We start from the raw sequence: 14,163 nt of genomic DNA on the forward strand, positions 1-14,163 counted from the left end.
GCTTTTTGTGGTGGCAACAAATTGGAAAAGGAGGGAATGCCCTTCAATTGGGGAATGGCTGAACAAACTGTGGTATATGCGGGTGATGGAATACTATTGTGCTAAAAGGAATAATAAACTGGAGGAGTTCCAGGCGAACTGGAAAGACCTCCAGGAACTGATGCAGAGTGAAAGGAGCAGAGCCAGAAGAACTCTATACACAGAGACTGACATTCTGTGGTAAAATCGAATGTAATGGACCTCTGTACCAGCAGCAATACAATGACCCAGGACAATTCTGAGGGATTTATGGTAAAGACGCTACCCACATTCAGAGGAAGGACTGCAGGAGAGGAAACATATAAGAAAAACAACTGCTTGAACGCATGGGTCGGGGTGGACGTGATTGAGGGTGTGGACTCAAAACTACCACACCAATGCAACTATCAGCAATTTGGAAATTGGTCTTGATCAAGGACACATGACAAAACTAGTGGAAATGTGCATCAGCCATGGGTGGGGGGGGGTGGGGGGGTGAAGGGGAAAGTAGGAGCATGAATCATGTAACCATGTTAAAAATGAATATTAATAAATGTTTGAAAAAAATAAAAATAAAAATACCTGCAAAAAGCCTGGGAAAAAAAAAGCAGAGACATTTTACCCTATTTGCTGATGATGTAAAGCCAGGAAGGCCAGAGAGTACACTGTATGAGAAAATCCAAAGAAAATTGACAGGCTAGAAATTTGGACTAAATCTAAAAAATTTAAATTTAGTAAGAAGAAGTAAAAACCTTTGCCTTTGGCTTCTAGGAATGAACTTCCCAAGTAATAGCCGAGGGAGACAGGACTAAGAACAGTTTTCTGGAAGAGATTGGGGAGTTTCAGTGGACAGAAACTTGAATGTCAATCAGCAGGGTGATTTGGCAACCACGAATGCTAATGCTATCTGATGCCTCCCTAACAGAAGCACAGGCACAGGACCTGCCAGTTCCAGAGGGCTCAGACCTGGGGACTCACTCAGGACTCCATTCCCTTGGCCTCTGGTGGCCTCGAGGGTAACCATATTGAGAACTGGATTCAGTAACTACCACTGCATTTTCAGGTCATGCTGGAGAATGTCCAGGGGAGGGTAACCATTATGGGGATGGGCCTTGAGTCCATTCTGTATAAGAAACTCTTGAAGGTACTAGAGATGTTTAGCTGGGAGGTCTCAGGAGAGGACCAAGAGCTGTGTCAGCTGGAGGGCTGACACTGAAAGGAGAGAAGACCTAGTTCTGCTTAGACTCAGAGACGAGAACCAGGAGCCTTGGAGGTAAGTGGTCAAGACACCAGCTTGTACTTGGAGCTTTCCCCAGGAGCTGCCCCCAAGAGAAGGAAAGGGATGTCCTGGAGGTGGGGCCAGTGTAACCCAGCAATGGCTGAATGGTCATTCATTGGGGATGCAGAAGAGAACATCTTTGCTGTTCAGGTAAAGGTTGGACCAGATGGACTCTGAAGTCCCTCTGAGCTCTGAGATGCCATGGACACCACCTTCCGCTAGAATTTCATCCCTGGCTCACACTTAGATTTTGGATAGTTACTGTTTCCAGCATCTTTCTGAATATCCTTTAATGGCTAACCTGTTGTGATAGAAGCTCCAGAGAGAGCTGGGAGGTTTCTAAAGCACATTGAAAACATCTTCTGCCATGAACCCAATAACAGCCCTTGGAGAGAGGGGCTGTCATCATCTTGTAGAAGAGGAAACAAGTGCCCAGAGATGGGGAAACTGGGCCATGGCCACAAAGAGGTACGATTTGAATACAGGACTAATTCCAGCTCTAAAACCCAGGACTGCATCCATTATTCTTTCCAAGATCCAAGTTCTTTTAAAAAAAACAACAACATAACCACAGCCAATGCTGAGAACTGTGTGCATCCCTCTGAAATTCGTTTGTTTTCAAAATGCTCCTGCCTTAAGATTCTGAGCACATCCGTGTGTGTGTGTGCGTGTGTGCGTGTGTGTGTGTGTGTGTGTGTATGTGTTTGTGTGTACACACACGCTCGCCTGTCACACTGTTTGGGTTACTCAGCTGTTTGCATAATCGACCTTCTACAGTGATTGCTTATTTTCTGCAAAAAAAAAGCCAGGCTTTTGTTCCTAGCAGTTCCCAGCACACTGCAGAGATAAGTCAAAGACCGGCTTCATGCCCACCTGCCCACCTGCCCACCTGCCTGCCGGATGGATGACTATCACTTTGCCAGTCTTTGGGCTCTCACCTCCTGCTCAACCTTCTGGAGAAGAGCTGGGACCCTCAGTAGATGCTTCAGAACTTCTGTTGGGCAGAAGTGCTTTCACATAGTGAGAAATAAAGATCTTTCAAAGAACTGGGTGCCATGCTTTTTACTGGCCCAACTTTCAGTCTAGAGTATCTTCATCTCGAACAAAGAAACTGCTGAGCAGAGCGTCTCTACCAGTAAAGTCATGTCCCTACAGATCCCAGAAGCTTGGCAGAGGAACTGGGAAGCCAAAAAGGCTAAGAAGGGGGTGCCTGGGTAGCTCAGTGGAGTGAGAGCCAGGCCTAGAGATGGGAGGTCCTGGGTTCAAACCCGGCCTCAGCCACTTCCCAGCTGTGTGACCCTGGGCAAGTCACTTGACCCCCATTGCCCACCCTTACCACTCTTCCACCTATGAGACAATACACCGAAGTACAAGGGTTAAAAAAAAAGAAACAAGAAGGGGGTGCCTGTTCCCAAGCTCAAGCCCACCCCTCCCCACCAGCCTGGAGCCCTGAACCTTTGAGCTTCTCCGTGCAAACAAGGAATCCTCTCTCCTCCTCCTCTCCAAAGAAGCCCCGGGCTGAGGAACGGGATTCTTTGACAAAGGGTGGCTCAAAAAGTCAATTAGAACTACACTGTCTGAGCAGTGGCCCAGCTAGATGCCAACAAGCTCATCCCTAGGGTAGCCACCATAGGCATTAATCTTATAGGAACCTGGGTTCAAATCCAGCTTCTGTTACTTATTGCATATGTGACCTTGAGTAAGTCACCTAAATTCACTGACCTTTGGTTTTTTCATCTAAAGGGGTTGCCTAAAATGGCCTCTGGGGTCCTTTTCAGATAAAAAATGTATGATCTGAGGATGCTGGTGCTAGGCCAGCTAGCATTTTCAGGCAGTCACATATCAAGGTAGGCAAGAAATGCTATTTTTCTTTCTGGGGAATTCTATTAGACAAGCCCCAGAAACATCTAAATTCCAAACTCTAGCTCGCGAAGAAGAATGAAGTTCATTTAAAAAAAGATAAACTAGGCTAAGGGGCAGCTAGTGGGCTCAGTGCAGAGAGAGGCAAGCTTGGAGATAAGAAGTCCTGGGTTCAAATCTGACCTCATAAATGTCCTAGCTGTATGACCCTAGAAAAATCACTTAGCCTCAGTTGCCCAGCCTTTACCGCTCTTCTGCCTTAGAACTGATACTTCATATAGATTCTAAGACAGAAGAGGATGGTTTAACATAAAACATAGAACGAATTAGGTAAGAGGTTAGCAGTTGAGAGCTGTAAGGGACCTCAGGGTCTTTGGATCAAGGTTCGTTTCCCTGGTGGGGGGATGAGGCTGAGAAGGGAGGGTGCTAGAATTAATGAGATCAGGAAAGGGGTCCTTTGGTTCGGGGCGTCTGAGGGAGGTCCCCTGAGCCAGATGGGCATTCTCCAGCAAGGACCAGCAATAGATAGGGCTGCTTTGATTGGAGTCCTAGAGCTAGACCGCAGTGAGATTGGAGGAGTTGTAGAATGGCTGATGAGAGGAAGATGGGTGCAGAGAGATTGGCTTAGCCATGCAGGCCACGAGAGGCACTCGCCGACTCTAGACTGAACAGGAGAACAACATGGCACATGATGAGAAGATGGCATGGGCTGGACCCAGCTTGCACTGCCTTATGAGAGTCAATTGTTCAATGTTCCCGATGAGTATTTATGCCTTTAAAATAGGCAAATGCTACAACTCAGGGCTTGATTTATTGTTTGGTTGATTGTTGAGTCTTAAGAAAGGGATGAAAAAAAGTGAATGATGCCGACTAAATTGAAAGAATGTGTCCTAAGTACTTTTCCCCCCTGGAAAGCTGGTTGTTCACCATTTACCAGGAGACGAGAGGCAATAGAGGTCCTGAAGCCCTCCTGAAGTTTCCCTGTTCTCCCAGCATGTCTTGTCCCTCACTCATCAGATGAAGTGTGATCTGGATAATGAGCCCCGTCTCCAATGTAAGCACTGAGTCACAGATTCATGGACCTTGAGTGAGAGGGGCCTTGGGGGTCCCTGAGTACAAAGCTGCTCTGTGTAGGGCTTGATGCTTAATAAATGCCAGAAGACTATCTTTCCCTTTGCAGATGGGGAAAAGAGCTCTTGTCCTCTCCACCCAGAAGGTCCTAGGAAGGGAAGTCACTAGCCCAAGGCCATACAGGTAAGAAGTGGGCCTCAAATTCAGGTCTTCTGACTCTAGCGCCAGGGTTCTTCCCAGGATCTCTTCTTTTATAGGGCCCAGCTATGATTGATGCCAATTCTCCCATACCATTATGATGCTTCCAGACCTCTCCAGAGGGAAAACTTTGGGACTGCACTGGTCTCCTCATACCAACTCCTAGGCCAAAGCTCTGTCTTCAACAGCCTGCCAATGATACATCCTCAATGTGTGACCCTGGGTAAGTCACTTCACCTCATTTTGCCTCAGTTTCCTCAACTATGAAATGGGGATAATCACAGCACCTGCCTTGAAGGATTGTTGTGCGGATCTAACTAAATCCTTATTCCAAGCACAGTGCCTGGAACATACATGCTTGTTCCCCTCTTCTTTCTGGGCCTCCTTTCACTTATCTGTAAAATATGGGAATCGGGTGCATGTTCTCTAAAGTCCAGTTTTCAGTCCTAAGTCATTTAACTCCCTGGTTTTGTTGGAAAACAAGAGACATCAGCCTCACGAGCCCTGGAAGAGGCCACCCGGATCCAAGTTTACAGTATGGGGACCTCAGGAATCATTTTGATTTCATTTGACATTTGAGGAGAAACCAAGTGTCTCAGCCAAAGTCACTCAGGTTTTCTAGCAGCAGAGACAGGCTGTGATCTTGGGCCTTGAGGTTCCAAACCCAGGAAGCATCCCATTGCCCCACACTGGCATGGGAGGAAGGTTCAATATTGGATAGAGATCAATCCCTTTGTGCCAAGCATCAGGGAGACAAACACAAGTAAACAAGACAGTCCTCCCCTCGGGGAACTCACAGTCCAATGGGGAAGACAATACATAAAGGGAGCTGGATAATGGGGGTGAAAAGGTGGAAGCCCGGGCAGGGCAGGGCTGCTGGGGAGGAGGTAGATGAGGAGTGGAGTGGAGACTTATGTCCATGCCTCTCTGCCCACACTCATAAGGGCCCAGAGAAGCTTTGTGTTCCCTTGCTAAAAACCAAGTCCACTTCTGCTCCTTGGATCCTGGGAAATATTGGCTGTTGTCCTCTAGGAAATGGCCAGACCCTCAACTCCCAACACTTCTTATTCATCCTCTTAAGCCTTAGGAAGATTGGCCTATAAATGCCTCAAGCCCAAAGCAACGTGTGTCCGGCAAACTCCATGCATCGTCATGGCACTGGAGAGCTTCACCTCTAAGTGGCAGGTGCTGGGCACACACCAGCCAGCCAGACCCTCCAAGTGACAGTGGGAGCTAGTTGGAGGCAAACCCACCTCTCCTATCAGTCCAACTGGTGATCAATCAATCACTGCTTAAACCAAGACCTGTCAGGGTCCACAGTACCAACGTTGCCTTACAACACGCACTTCAGCTCCAAGCTCCAAGTAACAAGCAACCCTGGAAGGCTCCCTCGACCCCTGCGAGGGTCCTGAGTTCTACAGATTCCCCAGAGGAATCCTAACTGGGCAAGGTGACTCCCACGCCTCCAAGGCTATGCATGATGGGATATTTACATAGAGCTGGAAAGGATCTTGGGGTCCATCTAGACCAACCCCCTCCTATTACTGATCCCAGAGAGAAATGACTCTGACAGCCCGAGTCAACAGGAATAAATGGCAAAGCCAGGATTCTAGTCCAAGTTCTTACCACTGGCCCAGCCCACCTCTGATAGAGTATTATGGTCCACAGTGACCTGTGGCATCTGTCTTTGCTTCCCAACCTTCCATTCTCTGTGGCCCTATTGCCATTTCATTGTCTCTCTGTGCCATCTTATGGTCCATGTGTTGGTTTTTTTTACGTTTCAGCTAAGTCTTTTCAAAGTCTTCACAGACGTTATTCGGTTGGCATCTTTCCCCAATTCCTCTTCCTTCTCCCCAGTCTCTGCATTCTACCCCCAAGCTCATGCCTTTGGAAAAGGGTGCCGGGGGTTCCTTTCTAACCCACCTGACCGCCCTGCCCAGACACTGCCAGGTGCCCTCCCAGAACATGGCCCCCACCAGGGTACTCACCGATGAGATACATGCCGATCCAGTCCCCGGCGTCCACCTCCTCCTTGATGTCCCAGTAAATGATCAGGTCCTGAGAGTGCCCGATGGAGTAGCAGGAGCTGCTGACCGTGAGTGTGGAGCGACTGTCAGAGGTGACGAGGTCCGTGTCGCTGGTGGACCGGGGGATGGTGACTGGGTCGTGGGCTCCATTCCTGAGGTCGAGGTTGTTGAACTGGTCAGGGTTGTAGCTGTACCGGAGCGGCTCTTTACACCGGCGCCGACTTTGAGAATTCCTCGATGGAGAAGCCATGGCAGCCAGTCCGAGAAATCGGTTCTGGTACAGATTCTGGAAGGGCAAGAAGCAGAGATGGCATTTAGAGCACGCTGGCCACCCTTGGCTGCTGTCTTCAGGAAAACATGCCATCAGCAAGCATTTTTTAAGCACCTACTATGTGCCAAGGACTGTGGTTGTGAGGACTAAGATGAAACAATCCCTACTCTCAAGAGGCAAACCTGGGCTGGCTTAGCCATTGAAGGGGGAATGTGGGTGCCCCAGGGCAGCTGGGACTCCCTGGGAAGGCAGACTCTGGAGACCAATTCGGCAAGGAGTCCCTGGCTGCCCAGTAGTTATCTAAGATTTAGTATATCACGCCACATCCATAGCAACGGCATGAGCCCAACTAGATGCTTCATGGGGGACCCTACGTTAGTCCACTCTCAATTCTTCCTGGTTTACTGAAGAGCAGCCAGCCCAGGCTGAACAGGCCCTGGGGGGGGGTCAACATTCCCCTCCTCATGCCTTCCCTCCAAATCATCCTCTCTGCATGTGCAGGTCCATTTTCCTTACTTATTCTTTTTAATGGCAAAGGAAGGTGACGAAGTCCCTGCAAGGGTAGAGTCAGGAGAGAGGAGCATCAGGAAACAACGAAACAAGCCTCAGTGCAATGTTTAAAAATAATTCAAACTAAAAATGAAACAAAGGATGCCATGGATGAGAGACGGGAAACCTCTTCTGGCCAAAATGAATTTAATTTGATACGTCAAGTTTCTCTGCTGGAATTAGTTGAATATCCCCAATATGCGAGTCCCTGCTAGACCGGCTGGCAGCACTCCCTTCCTCCATCGGCTCCTCCCTCCTGGGGGGCTCCTTCCCCATCCTGGCTCTTTTTAGGAAATGGACAGCCAGCTTGTCCCCTCCACTGCCCTTCCCTTGTCAGATAACGTGGACGGAAGTATCTGAGCCGACGGGAGACCGAGGAGATGCTGCCAGAGCATCTGTTCAATCACAGAACTGCCCGCCATCACCCCCATCCCAGGACAGCCCAGTCAGTGGCCGCCAGCCTTTGCTTGAAGAGCTATGGTGAGAGTCCCTCTTCTTCCCCACCAAGGCAGCTCATAATCCTTTTGGTTTGGTTTTTAGGAACTCGTCAAGTTTTTCTTTATGCCTTCTGGGCTGCAGCCAAGGACAATGACTGCAGAGGGGTGCCTAGAGTCAGGAAGAACTGAGCTCAAATTCAGCCTAAGACACTTACTAGCTGTGTGATCCTGGGCAAGTCATTTAACTTCCATCTGCCTCAATTTCCTCATCTTTAAAATGGGATAATAATAACACCTAGTTCCCAGGGTTGTTGTAAGGATGCAATGAGATAATATATGCATGTGTGTATATGCCAAGTGCTATTGTTGCTCTTGATGTTCCCATCAGAATTACTAGTTTCTGTACATATTCCTAGTTCTGCTCTCAGGAGCCAAGCAGATTAAATCAAGTCTGTCCTCTCAGTCTGTTCTTCTCCAGGTCAACCCCTCACCCCCCACCCCCCACAAGTTCCTTTGACTTACCCTCCCATGGCATGGCCTCGAGGCTCTTTGCTACCCTGACTGCTGTTCTCTAGGCACATCAGTGGAAGCAGTAAGCTTGGGATAAGACCAACAGGACCCCAAGTCCTCTCTCAACTATCCCACCAAAGTTGAGAAAACAAGTCAGAACCCCTTTAATTGAGGGGAAACGGGGGTTTCCCAATATGAAAGAACTTGTAAAAATGATCCACATTGACAGTGGAGTGCCGTTGGCCCTATGAATGTGCAACATGAATGGCCCAGTGGGTCTTTCATCTGTCTATGCATTCGGTCAAGGTGTTACTGCTGGTCCCAGGGATGGTAACCTTGGAGCCCCTAGGAGCCAAGGAGCACTTGAGGAAAGAGTAGCTCTTAGGAAGAGGTGACCATCTTCTTGAAGGCACACTTTGGGACCTCTACTTGAGCCCACAGATGGCCAGGGAGCTGCCAGGGAAACGTTTCTATGAAATGACACCCAATATAAAAAGGAAGTGTATTAGCAGGAATCTGTTCAAAGTTCTTCCATTGGTCTAGCTCTTCCAAGGAAGAAGTCACTTCCATGTTGGCATCAAGAATAAATGTGTCTGTTTCTGGCTTTAAGAAGAAGAGATGGGCCACCCTAAGAACTGACTCACTGAGGAGAGGGAGGAGAGTGATCCCCCACCAGTCAGACGCAGGCATTTGGGTTCCTCTCTCAAGGCAGATTAAGCTTCCTTGTTGGCACTAACCACCAGGAGAAAATGGCGGCCTTAGGACATAGTTAGCGTCCTCTTACTGCTCCCCACTGAAGGTAGGCACTTTAAAAGGACCATGGCAAGGAGACAGATGGTTTTTCAATGGCATATGAGAATGGTTTTGTACTTTGTGGAATATAACATGAGATGCAGGATGGGTTCTTGGTCTGGGATGAAGTGAAATGAGAATGGGAGGAAGGAGAAGAAAGGGCCCAGATGCAGTTGTTAAGGGAGGAATAGGAGGAGAGATTACAGCGAGACAGCCCTGTTCCACATAACTCCACAAGGACGCAATCCATGCTACAATGATGCTGACTGGATCTACCACGCATTTATGGTTTTGTTTTGTTTTTTAGTCTTTTAATTTTTTTATTTTAGTGTCTTTTTTATTTTATTTTTTAGAAAAAATTTTTTTCCATGGTTACATGATTCATGTTCTTACTCTCTCCTCCCAACACCCCTCCCCCTGTAGCTGATGCACATTTCCACTGGTTTCTTCATGTGTCATCAATCGAGACCTATTTCCATATTATTGATAGTTGTGCTTGGGGTGGTTGTTTCGAGTCTACATCTCCAACTATGTCCGCATCAACCCATGTGTTCAAGCAGTTGTTTTTCTTCTGTGTTTCCTCTCCTGTAGTTCTTCCTCTGAATGTGGGTAGCATCTTTTCCATAAATCCCTCAGAATTGTCCTGGGTCATTGCATTGCTGCTAGTACAAAAGTCCATTACATTCGATTTTACCACAGTGTATCAGTCTCTGTGTACAATGTTCTCCTGGTTCTGCTACTTTCACTCTGCATCAATTCCTGGAGGTCTTTCCAGTTCACCTGGAACTCCTCCAGTTCATTATTCCTTTGAGCCCAATAGTATTCCATCACCAGCATATACCACATTTTGTTCATCCATTCCCCAATTGAAGGACATCCCCTTTTTTTTCAGTTTTTTGCTACCACAAAGAGTGCGGCTATAACTATTTTTTTTTCAAGTCTTTTCCCTATGATCTCTTTGGGGTACAAGCCCAGCAATGGTATGGTTGGATCAAAGGGCAGGCATTCTTTTATCACTCTTTGGGCATAGTTCCAAATTGCCATCCAGAATGGTTGGATCAATTCACAACTCCACCAGCAATGCATTAATGTCCCAACTTTGCCACATCCCCTCCAACATTCATTACTCTCCCCTGCTATCATTTTAGCCAATCTGCTAGGTATGAGGTGATACTTCAGAGTTGTTTTGATTTGCATTTCTCTAATTATTAGAGATTTAGAACACTTTCTCATGTGTTTATTGTTAGTTTTGATTTCTTTATCTGAAAATTGCCTATTCATGTCCCCTGCCCATTTATCAATTGGGGAATGGCTTGATTTTTTTTGTACAATTGATTTAGCTCCTTGTATATTTGTGTAATCAGTCCTTTGTCTGAGTTTTTTGTTATAAAGATTTTTTCCCAATTTGTTGCTTCCCCTCTAATTTTGGTAGCATTGGTTTTGTCTGTACAAAACCGTTTAAGCTTAATGTAGTCAAAATCATTTATTTTAAATTTTGTAATTTTCTCTAACTCTTGCTTGGTTTTAAAATCTTTCCCTTCCCATAGATCTGAAAAGTATACTATTCTGTGCTCACCTAATTTACTTATAGTTTCCTTCTTTATATTCAAGTCATTCACCCATTCTGAGTTTATCTTGGTGTAGGGTGTGAGATGTTGATCTAGGCCTAATCTCTCCCATATTGACTTCCAATTTCCCAGCAGTTTTTGTCAAATAGTGGATTTTTGTCCCAAAAGTTGGGCTCTTTGGGTTTATCATACACTGTCTTGCTGACGTCACTTACCCCTAGTCTATTCCACTGATCCTCCCTTCTGTCCCTTGGCCAGTACCATAAAGATCACTGCTTTATAGTACAGTTTAATATCTAGTACTGCTAGGCCACCTTCCTTCACATTTTTACCACACATGTTATCTATCAGATCTCATGTGGATCCCTTCTACCTCTTTGCCTAATTCTCTCTCATGTCTGACTCAGTGACTTTCCAAACTACACATCCCCTCCCTGTCTCTCTCTCTCTCTCTCTCTCTCTCTCTCTCTCTCTCTCACACACACACACACACACACACACACACACACTTTGCCAGAATTAGCCTTCTTAATCTCATTTCTGTCTGTCCTCACCACACACAGAGATTGTCTCATAGGGTTTTTCAGCAGATCCTGGATGACTGATTGTGGGAGGTTCTGCCTTTCCTCTATGGACTGGACTAGTGGGCCCTCCTCATTGTCAAATATTGTGATGCTTTGTTCCTCTCGTCTCCCCCATTCCCACGTAGGCTCTCTGAGGGCAGGGGCTGTTTTCTGTCCTGCTTTCACCCTGGTCACCTACTGACCATTTGGGAGAATGGGGAATTGGGTGAGAGTGTGGTGAAATCGTGGTACGGCCTCCATTCCTTCTAGCGATCCCTCCGATGGGTGCTCTTCGTGTGTGTTGGCAGAGAATGAAGACTGTCTCCAAAGCTGGTGCCTGCTTTGTCTTCACGTCTAAAGAAAGATTTATATTTAAAATGTCTTGAACCAAGCGATGTCTTCTTGTAATGGTTTGTTGGAGTTTTGGTTTGTTTTTTCCTTCTAAAACGGGAAGCCATGCTTGGAGTCTGGAGTGTATTTTAAGAGCTCCTCTTGCTGAAAGGAAATTAGAAAGAGCAGAGCTGGCTCAGTGGGGAGACAGGAGCTTCCACAAACAAAGAAATGGGTCACGTAGTTTCAGAGCAGACTCATGTTGTGGGCCGGCCCAGGAGAAGAGGGCCTGTCTGCCTGTCCTGCCTTGTGGATCTGTGCCCATTAAGGTGGATTCATTCAGTTAAAGCCCCTATCCCTAGCTGATGGGCCATCTATAATCTTCATCGCTGGAGGGGCCAAGAGCCTGGTCACAGAGGCACTGGCTGGACACCCCCAATGCCCTGCTTCTAGGAGGCAGGTACAATGATTATGCCCATTCTAAGGATAAGGACTGAGGCTTGAAGATTTGCCCAAAGTCCCATAGCTAGTGTCTGTAGGATTTGAACCTGTCCCCCAGGTCTAAGGCTGATACTCTTTTGGCTACTCTACATTTCCTGATAGAAAAGGGGTAAAATGGGATGACTTTCCAAAGATGCCTGATATCCCAGACCTCTATGACCAGGAGAGTCCACAGCAGCCAATCATTTCTTTTGTGCCCACTCTGGTGGCAATCACTGTGCTGGGTGGACTGCAGACCCAAAGACATGGAGGGAGCATCCCTTCTGTGGGGGGATTGGGAGAAACAGGAGAGAAATCACTAGAAGGGAATCTGAGGAAGGACAGAATGACAACATCTCCAAGCATCAGGAAGGACAGTGCATTCTGGGCATGGTGCTGGGAGAAGAGACACCAGCGTGGAGGCGGGAGGAAAAGCTGAATTGGAGCAGTGGCAAGCAGGTCCTGATGGCACGGAGGGGCTAGAATTCTATCCCTGCTAGAACTGAGCACGAGAGGGAACCACGTAAATAGGGATCTGGAAGAGAAGCAGTTGTTCTCCTAGGGGCAATGCAGAGTCACTTCAGGAAGATGAGCATCATGAAACAGATAGTCTGGGGGCAATCAATAAAAAGAGACGCTGTCAATAGAGCCCGAGGAATAGAGGCATGAGCCCAGGTGCCACATGTGGGCAGGGCACAGAGCAGACCAGTGCCCCGAGACCACTCTGGGGAAGCTTTTCACAGGCTTGTGGCATTTGCCCAAGAACAGGAGCATCCAGAGGGAAGCAATTAAAGAGGAACGATTGTCCCTGTGGGCTCACTGGCTGGATGCTTGGAGCCGGAGAAATCTTGCAGAAGGCATGTCAGCAGCAAGAACACAGGAATGAATGTTCAGAGCAAGCCTATTCCCAAAGTTCTTTCAGTTCTGGGGCGGGGGTGGAGGACAGGAAGCATTAGAGCTACTCCTCAGAAGAATGCAGCCCCTGGCCCCAGCTTCCCTTCTGAGCTCCTGCCCCCACTAGTCCTACTATAGAAAAGCCTTTCCTTATCTCCCCATTCTTAAATCTCCGAGGTTTAAAAAATCCCACTGGAGAGAGACTTTAAAGGTCCACCCAAGACCTTTCCAGCCTCTCTGGCCAGCCTTCTTCCTCCTGTCCACAAGTCTTTGTCTAGAACCTTACTGAAGCCTGGTAGTGGGGGGGGGCATTGTGAGAGGTTGGGAAGCAGCCCTTAGTACAGTCCCTCCCTGGAAAGAACTTACAGCATAATTGGAGAAAGGACTTAGCCATGGAGAAGGAACCCCAAACAGTGACCAGGTGGGTCTTGTTAACACGTGGCCCTGATTGAAGTTATTCTCCAATAAAGGAATTAATTTTAAACACCAAAAAAAAAATGACACCTTAGCTCTGTTTGGCCAGTTGCCTGAAATGCCTATCAGGTGGTAAACTTGTGACCAAGTGTTTGAAATGTCAAAAAGTATATACATACACACGAGAGACTTGTAAGCACAGCTATATGCCAAAACAGCTGAGAATATGAATGAAGTGCAGGGATATTTACAATATTAGAAAGCTAAATGACAAAATGGTAGCAATTTTAGAAGAACGATTCTAGGAGAAATGAAGGAGAAGGTTAATTAATATTAACCCTTATGTAAAAAAGCATCAGGTCCAGATGGTCACACCTACACAACATATACTGCTTTAAAAAATAAAAACATTGTACTGCCTAATTCTTTCCTTGAATAAAATATGATTCAGATCCCCAGACCTGCCAGAGATAAGACAGAAAAAGAAAACTATAGACCAATGTCATTTCTAAAGCCAGTTAGGGGCAAATTATTGAAATGCTTGGTGCCTCAGTTTCTTTATATTTTAAATGAGAGATTGGAATTGATGCTATTCTCTGGCTTCTGAGATGAGATGATTAGGGCTCAAATTAGGATGAGACTTTGTGAATGGAGAGAAGAGGATGAATGTAAGAGATATATGATGGAGGCAGAGATGACAAGATTTGTATTCTGATGGAATCTGTGGCATGAGGGTAAGTGAGGAGCCAGGGATTAGAAAGTAAGATCCTTGAGGGAAGAGGCTGTTTTGGCCTTTTTCTGTAACCTGGTGCTTAGCTCAGAGAAAGTATCTGTGAATGTTTGTTGACTGACTGTTGATAATACAGAGGTGATAAAAGCCTGGTTGACTAGAAAGATAGTAG

At 46.8% G+C, this 14,163-nt stretch overlaps 1 protein-coding gene across 1 annotated transcript in view; it reads right to left on the reverse strand.

The window, feature by feature from the left end:
- HECW1 (HECT, C2 and WW domain containing E3 ubiquitin protein ligase 1) overlaps window positions 1-6,736 on the reverse strand; it is a 161,360-nt gene extending 154,624 nt beyond the window's left edge. Inside the window, exon 1 of the mRNA XM_044675362.1 lies at window positions 6,415-6,736. Coding sequence (XP_044531297.1) covers window positions 6,415-6,703 — 289 coding nt within the window. The 5' untranslated portion in view covers window positions 6,704-6,736. The remainder of the gene's footprint in view (window positions 1-6,414) is intronic.
- Window positions 6,737-14,163: the final 7,427 nt, after the last annotated feature.

Source organism: Gracilinanus agilis, chromosome 1 (genome assembly GCF_016433145.1).
Source record: "Gracilinanus agilis isolate LMUSP501 chromosome 1, AgileGrace, whole genome shotgun sequence".
Taxonomy (NCBI): Eukaryota; Metazoa; Chordata; class Mammalia; order Didelphimorphia; family Didelphidae; genus Gracilinanus; species Gracilinanus agilis.